The sequence below is a fragment of the Argopecten irradians genome, chromosome 10, assembly GCF_041381155.1.
Source record: "Argopecten irradians isolate NY chromosome 10, Ai_NY, whole genome shotgun sequence".
NCBI lineage: Eukaryota > Metazoa > Mollusca > Bivalvia > Pectinida > Pectinidae > Argopecten > Argopecten irradians.
In genome coordinates, this window is record NC_091143.1 from 23,100,162 (window position 1) to 23,118,557 (window position 18,396).

At 35.4% G+C, this 18,396-nt stretch overlaps 1 protein-coding gene across 1 annotated transcript in view; it reads right to left on the minus strand.

Moving 5' to 3' along the window:
- LOC138333416 (multiple C2 and transmembrane domain-containing protein 1-like) overlaps positions 1-18,396 on the minus strand; it is a 141,914-nt gene that overhangs the window by 26,652 nt on the left and 96,866 nt on the right. The window contains 3 exon segments of the mRNA XM_069281775.1: positions 2,990-3,101; positions 7,656-7,878; positions 12,676-12,781. Coding sequence (XP_069137876.1) covers positions 2,990-3,101; positions 7,656-7,878; positions 12,676-12,781 — 441 coding nt within the window.

Consider the following 18,396-nt stretch of genomic DNA (forward strand, 5'->3'; position numbering starts at 1 on the left):
AGTGTTTGTTGTATATAAACAACTAGTAACACATGCAAAGCAAATTATCACAACAGCTGAATAAAAATAATTTTAATCAAGCCGAGATTAAATGACAATGTGTTGCCAATCTCCAGTATTAGTTGTGGCACTTAATTTCCATGCATCAATCCCTAATTTCTCTTTCATGCTTTTATCTGCTCTTCGCAATTGTTTCTGTTTGAAAGATTCTCATTTGAAAGATTCTCGTTTGAAGGATTCCGACATTTTGAGGCTTCATTTTCAAATCCTCACAGATTAATCAGTTCTGTCAGATTGCAGACAAAATATCACTCAGTGACAATACAAAGCGGTGGGTAACTAAGGATACAAATGGATTTGTAGTGTCAAAGCCAGGAGACGTCCAACCCCTCATTTTTCTGGCCAAAATGACCAGTTCTCTGACAATATGCCTACAAATTGCACAGCCTGTCATTGCCACTGGTAAAGGTGACAGACCTGGGGATGAGAAATCAATAGGATCTGTATCTCTACTGTGACACTACGACTTATGTTTGAGGGTCAGACTCTATTCCTCAGCATAGTGAAGCCAACAGCATACCTAAAATAGATTTCCTGTAATCTTTCAAGGTATAATTATTCCAATCTATTTTAGAATCTTTAACGCCATGCACTTAAAATAACCTTTGTCGTCTGACCCAGAGGTTTTTTGAGCTATGTCTCTAAAGCTAGCTGACCACAGGGTCTGATAATATACCAAACAGTACACTGTTACTTCGGACTTCAAATCTACACAATATGACAACTTTGTTGGCCTACACAAAAGTTGACTGTCCAATTTTCATCTCAGAACTAGAATCATCAAAGTCCAGACAACAAAATGCAGAATTTGAAGACTTGCATATGATAACAGCAGAATTATAATACATGCATGCTCACTTTATGATAACGGAATATGTCGCTTGACGAAAACATCCAAAATTTTACACCATTATCATATAAGGAAACTTGCATTAGCTTACCAAGATTGCCAGACTTTTTAGGTGAGACTTTATAGGAGCTCAGCAGATGACTACAGGATCAAATGAATAGAAACTGACCACAGAGTTTGTAGTAACTGACCACTAGGAAATGACCTTAATGTTTTCTGAAGTGTCACTCTAGCCACATAAGCTAGAGATATCCACTTGTAGGCTGTTTACTATTGACAGCTATTAAAGACATCATTATAATGACCACAGGCACATTGGTAGTGGTCAGTTAGTGACCAAAGGCTAAAGTTCAATACCAGACCATCTTGTAGGTATATATAAATCACAGGTTTATCTATTTCAATCATGACAGCATACAGAGATCACAAAATCAAATCACTAACTGCTTAAAGCCTTCCTCACATACACATTTGGCTATTTCACGCCTTTTTGACACACACAATTGGCTATTTCAGGCCTTTCTGACATACATATTTGGCTATTTCAAGCCTTCCTGACACACGCATTTGGCTATTTCAGGCCTTTTTAACACACACATTTGGCTATTTCAGGCCTTTTTGACACACACATTTGGCTATTTCAGGCCTTTTTGACACACACATTTGGCTATTTCAGGTCTTTCTGACATACATATTTGGCTATTTCAAACCCTTCTGACATAAACATTTGGCTATTTCAAGCCTTCCTGACATACACATTTGTCTATTTCAAGACTAAAATATCAACCCCAGTATGTTTAGGATTTGTGAATTTATAAGAAAATTTGATCAACACAAAAATTTGTGTGGTGGCCAAAGGAATTTTCATATTTTTTTATTTATCACCAGCTTATAACAAAAAATGAACTCTATGGAAGATGTACTTATCATCCATCATAACGAGAAAAAATAGAATTATTTAAAATTTAGTAAATTTTAACTGTCTAGATTTTTTCAGGTCATGTATAGCACTGCAGGAACATTCTATGAAAAGTTTACATGTTTTTACAGTTACGATATTCGACCCATTAAGTTCCCAACAAGGTGCTTAAATTAATTATTGGAAAATAAAATGGCACTAAATAGCACCAAAGTTGGACTTTAACTTTAACAAAAGTTACTGCACAAAGAAGTCATATATCCATTGGAAAAAGAAATAAAAAAAGAAATCAAAAAAAGAAACTATTGCTTTTCATATTTGAAGCCTGAATTCAATTTGAGGTAAGTCAAATTGCGGTTTCAAAATGGGAGAAGGGTGTTTATAGGGACAGGAGTGCTTACTGGGTCGAATGTACATTAGTTAGATTGACACCTTATATGGGAGATAGGAGAAAAACATTATAAATTGGACTGGTTTGAGCTGGTGTTAACTGCGGGATATTATCCATCATGGTAATTAATATTCACTCTTTCGAAAATAAATTGTGAAGCTGCACACTTTAACTGCCATCTTTATATTTACAACATTTAAAACTACAGAACCTGTACTTTTCCTCGGTGCAAAACCATCCATCAAAGTTTTTATCATTTCCATGCATCAGAGCCATCACTTTCCTTGTGTCTAAGGCAATTATTGGTTCTATAACTGTTACAATTATGATCTTGATCAAGCACTACCAGCATAAAAGGCACATGTAATAGAAAAGTCGGACCGTTAATGAACTGGTAATGAACTGGATATAAACTCGTTTTAGATTTTAAGGGAGATAACTCTCTAAACCTCTTAAAAAATAAAAATGTTAAAAAAAAATAAAAAGTTCAGAACAGAATATTTGGGAAAAGCAGATATAAGTATGATAAGAGAAATTAGGACTTAATGCAAGTTGAGCTTATATTTTGTTTAACATTTTGTTTTAAATCCTATTTATTTAAGGTCTTCGAGGTGGAAAAAAACTGCCCAGTGGTCAATACCTGACAATGCACTAAATGACATTTGAATTGACAGACCAGAAGTGGAGGCTGTTGGAAGATCATGGCAGCTGAACCTAAATACAGCTACTGTGCGTCCCCAAAATGAAAATGGTATCAAGGATAACTCACCGATTCTTTCTCCTGAATGGTCTTTGGAACCAGTGTACATTGTAACAGGATATAGCCCATGTAGTCCTCATTCTTACCACCATCAGCTAGGGATAGCTTTAAGTCTGTCGCTCTAAAAGGAGAAAATCGCAAATTACATATCATTAAATGATATGACCTTTATGAAACCTACAACTTCTCTTTTTTGTAAGAAACTCATATAATCTAAAATGATGAGGAAAGAATGTATCTCTAATTAAAAGTTACTGTATAGGATTTACATTCACTATAAACATATTGAATGATAATCTCAAATACAACAAATTGTTCATAGAAATATAAAGGGCCATATATCTGTTGTTTATTATACAATACAGGGGCAAAATTTATTTCTTTATGTAGTGCTTGACTACCATTACAAGAGATATTCACACTCATATAGTAAATAATTCCTTTATTTTATGAAAATGCATAGGAGAATAATTCATCAAGAATTATAAGAGTCATATATCTTCATGAGTATATCTCCAGTTTCTGCCTAATCTGAATTGATCTAAATACCAACAACCACTCATTCAAAAGACTCATTCAAAAGAACTTATCTGGTGACTGTTAAAAGAAAGTATCCCACTTGAAAGCAACACACTCAGTGAATAGCAAATAAATCAATGCTAGTAAATAGCATTGCTGAGTTGTAGTTAACCCCCCATTACATTACTTATCTTTTAGAGATTGTACTCAGAACTGTAAGGTTCTGCAAAACCTGCTATTAACCACTGCCTATATCCATGTCTGATAACACAGAAATTAATATATAGAAATGATACTGTTTGTATTCTACCTAAAAATTCATTCTGAAACATGATTCAGACAGTAGAAACAGGATATGTGATAACATAGAGGCCAGACGGAGATGTATTTTAGTAATAAGACTCTACGTATGATAAGTATTACGAACAAATGATTTATGTCTGAAAATATTGATTTGTGGAAAAATCATGGAAATTTTTTATACAGCTAAAACGGAGATCATTGAAGCTGAGCTAAAGGAATTCTGTGGGTAAATATCACACTTTCTGGGCTCAAAGAATCTATCTCAGAACTGTTATTGCAATATGACATGGAAACTGCTGTAAGATTAAAAAAAGTCAATGTGGGCATCATACGCAAAAGCTTCATTATTTAGGCCTAAAGCATATATGAATAGTTAAACAGTTTTCAGCTAAAATATTAAAGAGCAAACTTACTGTATTAAACAAATCTATTGACTTTAAGGACATGTCAAGGTTGCAGACCTGCCAATAATTCCTTCACTACTCTACTCTGTATTGCGCTTTCTGTACTTTCCTATATTGGATTTCCATTATGCCTTTCATTTTTTTCGTTTTGTAGCTATAACTTATGTGAAGTGTATAAAGAGATCATGATTAGCGCTGCGACATCACAATTCTGATGCTTTGCTAGGGATTTGGAGACAGTTCAATACATCAGGTTTTGCTCCACCAATCTAAATGTATCATCTATAAATAACTTTCAAGAGACACGAGATCATTTGGTTTATTGAACAGTATACCCATCACGAGAATTCAAGATTTTTTCAACTTTCATTCAGATAATTCCAACAAAGCGTCATTGTTGACATTTGTTTGGGAACTTTTCATGAAAACCTTTTAATTAATTACTATAATAATTATCCTAATAGTACCACAGCTCCTATGATAACTACTATAATAGTTTAATGAAATATTTGTGTGATAAATTACTAAAGGTTCACAATATTACATTGTGTAATTTTGTTGAAAATGCCAAACTAAATCATTAGTTTAAACCTATAGCTCTTGTTTAGCTAAATTCCTTAGAGGACCATGCAGACAATAATGAAATAGTCAGACATATACAGCGTCAGTAAACAACAAGGTCCTAAGATTACGTCCAAGTAATTATGGTACTCCTGGTAGCAAAACTGTCAAGAAAATGTCTGTCTCTTAAACATTTCCTCGTCTGAATTTTACGGTTTATAAAAACACTAGAGGTGTCCAGCAAACATAAACGTTAACTCTAACTTGTGGGGAAAAAAATTATGGAAGTGTTTGTTTTGTCTGGACAAACTAACATGAATGTCTACTTAGATAAGTCAAACTCCAGACAAAAGACTTCTTCAGACAATATGATTAAGCACAATGTCACCCTGTTTAATCAATAAAACAACCAAAAACCAATACAATGCTAAACGTACAGAGAACCAGGGAATTTGGTTATGATCCGCATCCGTAATAGAGTTGTCGTTGGTATTGAATATCATTACATGTCCAGCATATCTGTCAACAATTGTATAACAAAACTTAACTTAAAGTTCAACCTTACAGGGAAATTGTTTTCTTTTGTCTGTCGGACTAAAATTTTAGACACAGATCAATCATTTCAGGAAAGAAAAGTTAGGTTTTACCTCAAGGCTATAGATTTGATTTTTAAAGCGTCTCTCCAAACAGGAATTTAAATTTTTTTCTTTTGTTTTCCTTTTGCCTTCAACTAAAGGTCAGACATATGGATTGATGCTATCATGACAGGAACCCAGAGGCTGAATTTTACCTTCAATATACCTAATTTGATTCTCAAAGTGTAAATGTATGCAGTATGTTGTACTCAGAAGTGCAGTTTTTTCAGCAGATCAGAATTATCCTAAGAGGTACAGCTTTTTTTAACCAATCAGAAGTTGGTGTTAATGATGCAGCCTTTTAGCCAATCAAAATTTCAGTAACTAATAACTATAACAACCTAACTCAAGGTATTTTTTCTTGTTAATGATTGCCCCCATGGAAAGCCAAGGAGATTATGAGGAAAAGTTTTCATGTAGTTGCTGATGGTTGCTGCTTCACTGGACAACCGCCACACCATTACAAAGACACAAGCTGCCTGGATCAATTTTGGCTGAAACGTCTTAGGACACAACCAGGTATATCACCACAAACCAGTCTATTCCTCTCCAGCACACCAGAAACTGTCACAATTAGGGATGGTGGACCAAACTGGCAATAATCAATGGCCTTAGTGACATCAATATCTGGTACTACAGTGGTCTTAAACAATTATCAAACATCCACATTCTTTACACGTGCTGGTTCATGGGGTCCCATAGTGTATATATCTAACTATTTCGAACTAGGGCTAGACTGTAGGTGGCTTGCTATATGTGAGAACTACCAGCTACTGCAACTGTTTTAGGATATTTCAATGCCTGAGTACCCCCATGTAGCATTGTACTTGTAACTATTGTCTCTTAACACCAAGAATGAGAGAAATCTGTATAAGAATTCCATCTTCTTTTCCTAAAACCAAACCTCTGATGTCAGTAGATGTAAATCCCTTGTGTGACATCCCTTGTGTTTTACCCTCCACTCCATTGTGACAGATTTATTTTGTCTAGTCAACCATTACAACTAGGAGACACTAAAATGTCAGTTTCCCGATGATCCAGAGAGAGTTCTGGCACCAAATTGCTGATATAGATCTTTACTAAACCCTGACCTGACAAGGAAGCAGGACAGATCACAGACATCGAGAGTCGATGTCACAGGATGTTGGGAATATACCATTATCAATTCAGCACTTTGGTCAGGGAGAGGACAGACCATTCCTAATGCTGTAATTGTGTAATGGTATTTCTACTCTACCAAATAAAGCATGCTTAATCTGTCTAAATAACAAGCCCACAGAATGGTAGGTTCAAATCTCCAGAACACAAAGGTCAGGTTGTACGGAATCAAATATTTTAGTAGGGAACATGTCCTATAGAACAAATCAGGAAAGATTTCAGTGTGGGTGAGAAGACTTAATGTCAAAGTCTAAATAAGAGAATGGATAATCAAATTCAATATGAATTAAGTTGAAAACTTTAGGAAATTTAACTTTAACATTTAGTTTTTCAGCAAAGTATTACATAACTCAATAAAAGTTCTTTTGCCAAGATTTTTTCACCATCAAATCCTTGATAGCTTCATATTTCCAAGAATTTCCTTTAGATACATAGCAACAGTGACTAGGCTATTATACATAGTGGACTAGAAGTATTTTTTGGGTTGAGAGTCAGTAATAATTAATTATCGAAAAAAATCTATCTCTATATCATATGAATTAGAATTTTGATTAATGAATAATCCCCAAACCTGCAGTCTTTACCAGAAAGCAAAACGATTGTGTTAAATCACTAGAAATATCTTTGGTCACTGTGTAGAAACTCTGGGCCTTAGGCTCAGATATAAACCAGAATAAATAGATGTTAAGTCCCATCAACCTTATCTAGCATTCTATTTATAGTTTACAATAAGTGCTCTTTTGACCAATAAAAACATGTAATTAGGGTGATGCTCCTAAGAGAAGGTCTGTGTTTGTTCTTCTTTTAAGAGCAGTTAATGTGGGACTTAATTTTTTCACTCTAATATAGGTTAACTCACACATATTTGTATGATTAATTTGATATGTCATGGTACAGAGAATATAGAAAGTATATCAGGCTTCGATTTCTTGAAACATAAGTCAAAAATTTGAAAATGTTTTTCTTCTTGTATAAGTTTCGAGAAGTTAGGGCATGGTCAATAAGAAGATATCATCAATAATGTGTTGACCTCACACTGAGGTTGTGTTTTTTTATAGTATGAAACATCTTAATTTATTCTTGAAAAGTACGTACGTGTTGAGTTCTAGTGTTGTGAGGTCAATCTCCGCTGACCCCATAGGGTCATCACTAATTCCTCGGTCATAATCGAACACTTTAACATTGACTGGTCGATACACATCCTCTATGGGTATTGTCAGTCGCTCGTCCCACTGGGGATTCAGGTTCTTAAATACAGTCTTAGATTTATAGTACTGCTTACTGCCAATTTTGAACTTCACATAGGGGTCACTCGTGCCTGTCAAGTAAAACAAAGTTAATTATAGTATTGCTTTCTGACGGCCTTGAACTTCACATAGGGGACACTCGTACCTGTCAGGTAAAAAAAGATAAATATAGTACTGCTTATTGCTGGCCTTGAACTTCACATAGGGTCACTCGTACCTGTCAGGTAAAAAAAGATAAAATAGTATGCTTATGCTACTTGCTTTACTGTACTGTACTACTTGAACTTCACATAGGGGTCACTCGTACCTGTCAGGTAAAAAAAGTTAATTATAGTACTGCTTATTGCTGGCCTTGAACTTCACATAGGGGTCACTCGTACCTGTCAGGTAAAATAAAGTTAATTATAGTACTGCTTACCTGCTGGCCTTGAACTTCACATAGGGTCACTCGTACCTGTCAGGTAAAAAAAAAAAGATAAATATAGTACTGCTTATTGCTGGCCTTGAACTTCACATAGGGGTCACTCGTACCTGTCAGGTAAAATAAAGTTAATTATTGTATTGCTTTCTGATACCTTGAACTTCACATAGGGGTCACTCGTACCTGTCAGGTAAAACAAAGTTAATTATAGTACTTCTTGCTGCTGACCTTGAACTTTTATACAGGTCAGCGGTACCTGCCAAGTAAAACAATTATAATATTTCTGCTTACTTCCAACCTTGATCTTTCTAAGTCATTCGTAACTTTCCCTTATTGATAAAAAATATTGATGGAACTTGGCTCTGGGTATTTTAACAAAACTGTCCTAGAGTTCATTATAAATACCAGCTAGGAAAAAAGGAACATATTAAATAAGAGACAAATCTCTTAAATAATTTTTACAAATAACAATAACAAAATTCAGATTTTAAAATCCAAAAAGCTGCTAAGGTTATTTTGAGGGATCGGTCCCAAAATTTGTACAACTAGAATCCAAGAGGAACCTATGCAGGAAAATTGAGAGACTTTCTGAGAAATTGGGCAGGAATTGTTTAAGGATGGATCGACCCAGCTAGACTATGGACTACAGCAATTGTCTAAAAGTAATTGGAATATCTGACACCATATGATAATAGTGGCCTATAACTTAAAAGTACACTATTACACTGTCAGCAATTTTTTTTGACAATTATAAATAATTATAAGTAATATTTCCATGACATTTAACCACCCTAACATTACCAGTACAGACAGACTATACAGAGAGTTATTGTTTGTTTTAATGAGGTGCTCCACCAGATCCGTCTGACAAACCCTACCAACACATGGGGAGATAGTTTACTAACATAATTCTTGTCAGGAGAAATCACCGTGACAACCGTGTGTTATAACGTAATGGTACCAGGAGGAAACTGGCACTGGAAATCATTATTGATATATCAAATGTTACCATTGAAAATTCAATTAGATCCCGTCTGTCAGCAAACTGACTAGTTGATACAGTTGGTATTCTATACTTGAGGGCCAAGACCTGCTGTATTTGACAAAGTAAGCACCCATGGCATTGAAATTATAAGCAAAAATTGAGTAATATCAAATGCCAATACACTTAGTGTTAGAATGTCTGACACCTCAACCACTCAGCCATCATGAGTCTTAGGTAAAGAACTAGTGATAGAATGTCAGACACTTTAACCACTCAGCCATCTTGACCCAAAGGTGGAGGACTAGTGGTACAATGTCAGGTACCTTAACCACTCAGCTATCATGACCTAGAGGTGGAGGGCTAGTGATAGAATGTACGTCAGACACCTTAACCACTCAGCCATCATGACCCAAAGGTGGAAGGATAGTGGTAGAATGTCAGACACCTTAACCACTCAGCCATCATTACCCAAAGGTGGAAGGCTAATGGTAGAATGTCAGGTACCCTAACCACTCAGCCATCATGACCTAGAGGTGGAAGGCTGGTGATAGAATGTACGTCAGACACCTTAACCACTCAGCCAACTTGACCCAAAGGTGGAAGGCTAATGGTAGAATGTCAGACACCTTAACCACTCAGCCATCATGACCTAGAGGTGGAAGGCTGGTGATAGAATGTACGTCAGACACCTTAACCACTCAGCCATCATTACCCAAAGGTGGAAGGCTAATGGTAGAATGTCAGACACCTTAACCACTCAGCCATCATGACCTAGAGGTGGAAGGCTAATGGTAGAATGTCAGGTACCCTAACCACTCAGCCATCATGACCTAGAGGTGGAAGGCTGGTGATAGAATGTACGTCAGACACCTTAACCACTCAGCCATCATGACCCAAAGGTGGAAGGCTAGTGGTAGAATGTACGTCAGACACCTTAACCACTCAGCCATCATTACCCAAAGGTGGAAGGCTAATGGTAGAATGTCAGACACCTTAACCACTCAGCCATCATGACCTAGAGGTGGAAGGCTGGTGATAGAATGTACGTCAGACACCTTAACCACTCAGCCAACTTGACCCAAAGGTGGAAGGCTAATGGTAGAATGTCAGACACCTTAACCACTCAGCCATCATGACCTAGAGGTGGAAGGCTGGTGATAGAATGTACGTCAGACACCTTAACCACTCAGCCATCATTACCCAAAGGTGGAAGGCTAATGGTAGAATGTCAGACACCTTAACCACTCAGCCATCATGACCTAGAGGTGGAAGGCTAATGGTAGAATGTCAGGTACCCTAACCACTCAGCCATCATGACCTAGAGGTGGAAGGCTGGTGATAGAATGTACGTCAGACACCTTAACCACTCAGCCAACTTGACCCAAAGGTGGAAAGCTAATGGTAGAATGTCAGACACCTTAACCACTCAGCCATCATGACCCAAAGGTGGAAGGCTGGTGATAGAATGTACGTCAGACACCTTAACCACTCAGCCATCTTGACCCAAAGGTGGAGGGCTAGTGGTGGAATATCAGACACCTTCATACACAATAAAAATACCTCTACCCCCCCCCCCCCCCCTACTAACAATGCCAGGGTGTAAGTTATCAGAACATTTGAACTAAATTCATATCAAAACACTAGTTTTCATCCACTTCCAATTCAAGTCCCGTAAATATGTAACTGTTAATGTTAGAAAGATATAAACACAAGCAAATAAAATTATATGATAGTGAAGTTCAATGGCTGTTCAATTAACAGACTTCTCAAGAGGGAATGCATTTATGGACCTTGTAGGTTCCTAAGAATGTCAAAATCAGCATATTCTTGGTCTTGAATAAAGTAGTAATAATGAGAAATTGTGTTCATCATATCAATAAACCTGTGAATCTAAGTAAAAGTAATAAATACATAGCAGACATTGTAATTGTCACATATTGATTGTGTTGGTTTTCTCACACAAACTTTAATATAATTCCAAAATTCAATTCACTTCAATTGTCTTCCGCTATGTCTAGTGAGAACATGTCTGCGACTTGATTGAGTGTGATTGTGAAAATAACATTCCCTCAGAGAGTTTGTAAGGCTAAAATCAATTTAATGACGCCTCAATGAAGATTAGACGTTCTGTTCCCACGAATGAAAACACCACAATAACAAGTGATTATCTCTGAAAAATTATCAAAGTTGAAATCCAACAGAGCATTTTGTTTTAATGTGAAAATGGCGAGAATTTGAATTAAATTTCAATGCCAGTTATTGAAGTTGAGAAGACATTTTTGAGTTCTTATTGATTATACTGTCCTTTAACACACGAACCTAAACACGAACCCCTAAATGACCTCAGCTCTACACACTAACATATCTATTGTTTTAGGAAGCTGAGTTCTTAAGTGACAACTCCGCCAAGTCTTAATGCACCTTTCTTTAGAGAGACAATTTTAACCATACTCTGGCCATGATAGCTTTTACAGAAAATTTTTATCCCATTTCTATTTATATTCCTGAATACCTCTGCCTACAATATCTCCTACACATTTACTTTCATCCCATTCTCTTTCTTTCCTCCCCATGTCCTAGCTTCTCTGTTTGTCTTTGAGATATTCACTAAAGAAAATTCTCTTTAAGCGTTTTCCTAATTCTTCCATTCCCAACTCCCTTCGTATCTTTTTAATCTCATCCAATCCTCTATATCCTTCCTGTGCCTTATTTTTTCCTTTTCTAGCACCGTATTTCACCAAAAATAACGCCCCTCCTGTAAATAAGACCCCCCCACCTATTTTGACACATTTCCAGACTTAGGGAGGGTGTCTGAAAATAAGACCCCCATCTATTTTTCCATTGGATGAGGGGTTTTAGAATATTTTAAACACATACAAGATAAGTATTATGATGTCTCCGACATGTACACTTTGTTCCATGTCGTAAGCGATAATCGTATTTTCAACTATCTCAAAGAGATCAGCCTTTTAAATAAAATATGAACGTTTTCTCATCTTACATTTATCATCGTATCAACTCAACATTTCATCGTTTCATCAACAACGTGCATGAGTTTTCTCATGTGTTTTAGCTAAAACTATTTTATCCCATGCAACTCTTTTTTTTAATAAAATCAGCATTTACAATATGTGTTTTGTTCTTGTCTTTTTCTTATCCTGATCTTTTAGTTACATTCATTGTTTATATCCTGATACTAATGCCTGACCTGTAGTTTGGCCCTTAATGACCTTATATGTTGATGGGCTGTAAAACTCAAACAAACAAACAAATTTCTAGGTAGTTGTATTTCCTGTCTTTTCATTTTTGAGCTCCGTCTCTTTCTGGTTTTTCTATCCTTCTTACAATCACCATCTCTTCTGCAACATTTTCCCCATTTTTATTTTGTCCAACCTTTCATACAATTTAATAAGCTATAATCTATCTACCATTATCCTAGGTAAATGCCCCTACAGTACTTACCACAACTATCTCTCACTACCAAGTCACGACCTTCACGTAGCCATACTTCTAAAACGAAGAACGAATGCTGCATCAACGCCTGCTGTCGTTGTCTGATGTTTAATTCCTACAACACAGTAAAAACAAAACTAAGAAATTATAAATTCACTAAACTTGTTACCAAGCTTCCTTGTTTGTAAGTTCAAGATGGGAAAACTCATCAATATTATATGATTCTGCAACAACTGCGCAAAAGATCACCTTATTCTTATTGTTCTTCTGGGATTCTGTACCAAAAACATTAGCCTTAATCTGAGGCTTATTAGCATGAATTGATAATATATTTAGACACATACCATCATATGATATGATAAGGAAAAGCACATGTCCAATTTGTCATATTTAAAGCAGGTAATTGATTAAATTCATATTTAAATATTCTAGAGACATAAAAAGGGGACACAACTCCTTTTACATTCTCGAGTGATCTCCATATAACACTTATCAATCACCCCGATTCTCAAAAGAATTGTCGGGGAAAGTGTCGGGAAGTAGATAAGTTAATATCGGATGACAGACAGATGGACAGCAGTCACTGATGATATAATATGCCCTATTTTTCACAGCATCAGCCAATATAATGATCATTGATTTTGTTTGGTTTCCAAAGATATCAACCATGGGAATAATTGTTTTCAGCGCCATGGCAACGTAAATGCATTATATCATAACAGTGTGGAGATCAGGATGCAGCGCAGATGAGGATATCAAAATAAAAGCTTTTCAGAATATTCCAAGCATGAAAATGATTCTATTGTTGCCATGCCTCTCCTTCCCTCATTAAAACTTAAAAAGATAGCTAGAATATCAACTGTTTTCATTCACCAGTGAACCATTTTCAAATTCAGAATCCCTGACTCCCCCCAATGCCCCAATAAATCAGAGAGATACATTCATACACAGCTAGGGCCATTGAAAATGTAGTAAATATTTAATAACGCAGAAAAAGATGCGAGATAACAATTCCAAGTCTCATCAATAATTCAGTTTATCAGGTAATGAAATCGATGATAAAACAAAAAAACTGTCTGATTACACACAGCAGTAGGTTAAAGTTACCCGACATTGCTTGATGACACATACCGGGTATATACTGTAATCCGTGCCCCAGTCTATAAAGGTAATTACCTACATAGCCAACCTAGGTATCCTGACACAAGTAAATACATACCTTAATTCTATAGCAATTAGACGGAGGTATTCAATGGTTTTTTCCCTCTAATTACCATAAAACCCATCTAATCTGATCACCAATAATAAGTTGTCATATTTTTGACCTACGTTGGTGTGTAACATACATCGGGTGTTCTAGCAATTATCTAGTGGTGTGTTAGTGTCCTTACAGTCAGCATCTGATGATAACAAAGTTGAAATAGTCACTTTTTCTTTACACAAGATAATGTTAAGTTGAAATAGTCACTTTTTCTTTACACATGATAATGTTACCCTGCAAACCCATTATAAACAATGATATGGGAAAGATAAAGATCAAGAACAAACTAGCAGAATAGTAAAGTAATCAACAAATATACAGTAATCAGAGAACAATAACATTTACTGAATATTCTGGTCAATTATGCTAAAAAGAATTTTCTTTTTGTCAAATATGGAAACTTCTCTTGAAGCAAGACCGCCATAAAAACATTTCTAGAGTAAATTATTCACAGAAGCTGCCATTTTCAGGTTTAGTTCATTGTCGTGGCAATTAATCCTTTAAAAATGGATATAATGGATACTTTTGTTGACCATGCAATGTCATTCATAGAGACAATAAAGAAAAAAAATATAGATCTTCAAATTTGTTAGAACACCTTCCTTTGAAGCCATGAAAGCATTTCTAGCAAATAAGCCTCCCATCAAAATCAAGCATTGTTTTCAAATAGGCAAGTTAATTGGAGGCATGGAATTCATTCAACAAAAATAAGTCATTCTGTTGGACACTTTTCATTGCAATAAGCTATGACATTAACTTTTAAAACATTCCATTGAAATAAGCAAAATATTCCACTGAAATAAGTAAAACATTCTGATAAAATAAGTAAAACATTCCGATGAAATATGTGAAACATTCCATTGAAATATGCAATGTCATTGCAATGATGGAATAATTTCACTAAATGGTGCTCTGTTGATTCAAATAAGCTTGTAAAAAATTCCTTAAATTTTCCAATTGAGTCGTTCAGTTGAAGCTATTAAGGAACATCCTTTGAAATAAGCCATTCCAGTAATGATATCGAATGATTCCTTTGAAGCAAATATTCATGAAAATGATCCATGACCAATGAAGTTTAGATGTTGAAATCCTGTATGTCCAAGAAGCAATTGTGAAAAACAAGACATCCATAGAAGTATAAAATGTACACACAAATCTCACTAAAGAGAACCAGAACCTGGATAATTATCACATGGTTCCAGAATGATAATAATAAATCCAGCAGGACATTAAAGTAAACTCCAGAATTCACCACAAACCATTATTAAATTGCTATTAATTATTATAAAAAAAATCTAAATTGATTGCGGTTAACCTTGTCCATTTGACAGATAGCGATGAATTCTACGATGAAAGGCTGTTCTATATAAATTTCAAACTACAACTTGTGTTTTTTCCCCCATTTAATCCTTTCATGACACAGAAATACAGCAGTGTTAATACTGACTATCTATATATATACAAACACATGTCAGTACATAACAGTTTCCAAAAGTAAACAATATGCAATTTCATGTTTACCGTCAACAAATAGTGCTGAATTAAATTTCCTTATGCTGTTTAAGTACATACTATTCAGGCTATTTACCATGCAGAAGACGACCAGTTTTAAATCAATATTATATAAACCACACATAATCAACTTACATGGAGTAAATGTTTGGCTTTGTGGATTATTTTGGTTAACATGTCTGCCGTATCACAACTTTCTCATTCCTGTGTTCCCCTGAGTGCACGGGGTCAACTGTGGTTAGCTGACCTTTGAACTTTATAGACATCCAAACAATCTCTATTATTAATTAGTCTGATTTGATCACTGGAGTTGGAGTTGATAACATTCCGACACCTGAGAGAAAACTGGACAATCTACCTGTGGGTTTGTACAGGTAAATATCCAAGTGTCACACAGGTAAAACTTGTGATGTCACACGGTAGCAGACACACAATGTATGTCCATCAAAACACAGAACTATGTCAACCGTTTGCAGCTTATTTCAGCTTAAAACAAGCATAAGATTTCTCATTTGCGTATTTTGTTAGGAATTTTCTCCTATAAATCCATGCAACTCATTATAACAACAGGTGTAAACGCATACGATAATATGATGGAAAACAATTCACTCCTGTTCATGAATTATTTGGTAAACTTAGGTGAGAACTGTGATCGTTTACAATAACATATCATACTGATTAACAATAGATCATATATCACGCTACTGTCATGATGATCATAACATCACAGAGGTCAATAGTTAGGACCAAATCTGTAATGGGACACGATATCTGTAATATCAGTTCTGTAAGGGGAGATAACTCATAGAGGTCGGTACTAAAATTAAAACAGAACTTGTACGGGACATAATATAAGCTAACAAGACCATGGATGAATATATATCATCTCTCCATATGAAAATAACATTTTTTTATCCCTCTACCAACAAAAAGGATTAAAATAATAGATCATTTCTAAGGGAAATATCTATCGCCAGTATCTGACAAGTGAACTTTGCAGACCCACAAGCCTTGTGTGAAAAGAACTTAGTGCAAAACGACAAATCAGTACTTCCAATGCCATTAATGTCACTACAGTATAAAATCAAATGGAAGAGAATTTTGCAATCTAAAGTGCTTTTGATTGAAAACATGATCACAGTACAGACGGATATTATGAGAATATCTCGGACAATGAGAGAAAAAATTAACAAGGGCAATAATTCTGTATGCATAAACTAATTTCTGTGGGAATAACTTTTATCATTGGATGAAATCTTACTTAAATTCTTGAAAATCCAAACAACAGAAATAATTCATTCACATGTAGGACAGGTGCAGCAATTTGACATTTCGCTGATCATTATAGATCATGCGGTATGTATCACAGATTTGATTACAAGAAAAAAGTTTGTGTGATCAGATTGGTCCTAATGACCCAGGGAAATAGTTTTAACTGTTGACTGGTAAGAAATAACTATATAACAGAAATGTTTCAGTCACTACTTAAAGGTCAGATAGGAATCATGAAGCTCGTGGGTTTAATTCAGAGTGACATCTTCATTGTCCAGCTCCATTGGCAGTCTGTCACAGTAGGGGATACAAAATCAGTTAATCATGCACTGGCTAAATAATTACATCAACAATTCCTCTCGTGTTCTGGCCCTTCAAATTAGGTATTTAAATGAGAAACTAATTAAGTTTGACCATACACTGTTGGAACAATTTAATACGAGAACAAAGTCAGAGCTGGAATGGTAAAGATAGTCAAACTTGAACAGACATCAGAACTTTATGGCAACACGATTAATAAGGTCACTGAAGGAATATGAAAAGAAGGAGCTACTAAGAACCATAAACAACCCATTTTATATATGGAAACAAAACTTCAGCAAAGATCCAGATTATATGGACATAATTTGAATACAGATTCCACTCAGACCATTTGGGTTTGAGGCAAAAGTCTATATTATAAATGTATACTTACGAAGTTGTGTCTAAGAAAGACACTTATATCTATTGCTATATGGATTAAGTATCAATGGTTGTCACTTGCTACTACAAGAATACTCAGGGAGAGGGTGTAACTCATTCCCCCCTGAAATTTCATAATGGACTGGTCTAGGCTTTGATTTAGAAGAGTCTAAATGTGTCTTCTGGCGTGAGTGAGTTAAAATATTGGCAATGCCTTTAATTCACTGCCAATTCCTATTATGTTTGCTAATAAAATATTTAGAAATGAAACAAGAATATACAAGGATATTTATCGGGAGCTTTAATTCCATTAGCGGATCCTTCTCGATCATCTTTGAATTTAGCACATCTTAATGTCAAAAGAATGCTTTGTAGGGTGCAATATGGAAGATAACCAGAATTAAGGGAAAGAAATATTGTTCAGTGTAGATTTTTATAGCCTTTATTTGATCAGGAACTTGACCTCCAGATTCAGGTCCCATAAAAATAGGAAGTAGAAAGTTGTGTTGGATTTTAATGAGAGATACCAGCCACCTGTGTGTTCCTATGTTTCTGTAAGAGGAGTCCTGATTCACTCAAAATTAATACCAAAAGTCAATATAATGCATCAGCTTCCTTAAATTTGTATCATAATTACAGCATGTCAATATTGAAATGATGCTTTTAGCATTGATTTTAATTCAATTTGATCATTATTAAAGCTCGTCACTGACTCCGCTCTCGTATTTTATCTGTGTAACATAAAGTAACGTCTAATAGGCATTCTAGTGTAAAGCTCGATTACAGTACACCCAGGGTTGTTTTACATTTAGTCAATATTACATTCACTTCAGATACTCTCTGACATAAAGTGATTCTACCATAGTGTGTCTCGGGGCTCACAGAATGCTATATATTGTAACAAATCGATCAGGAATCTGTGAAACATCAAGTGGCAATTTAATACTACTTCTGAATATCATTTTAAGCCATAAGGAAGTCAAATCCTCAACAGAGATGGCAGT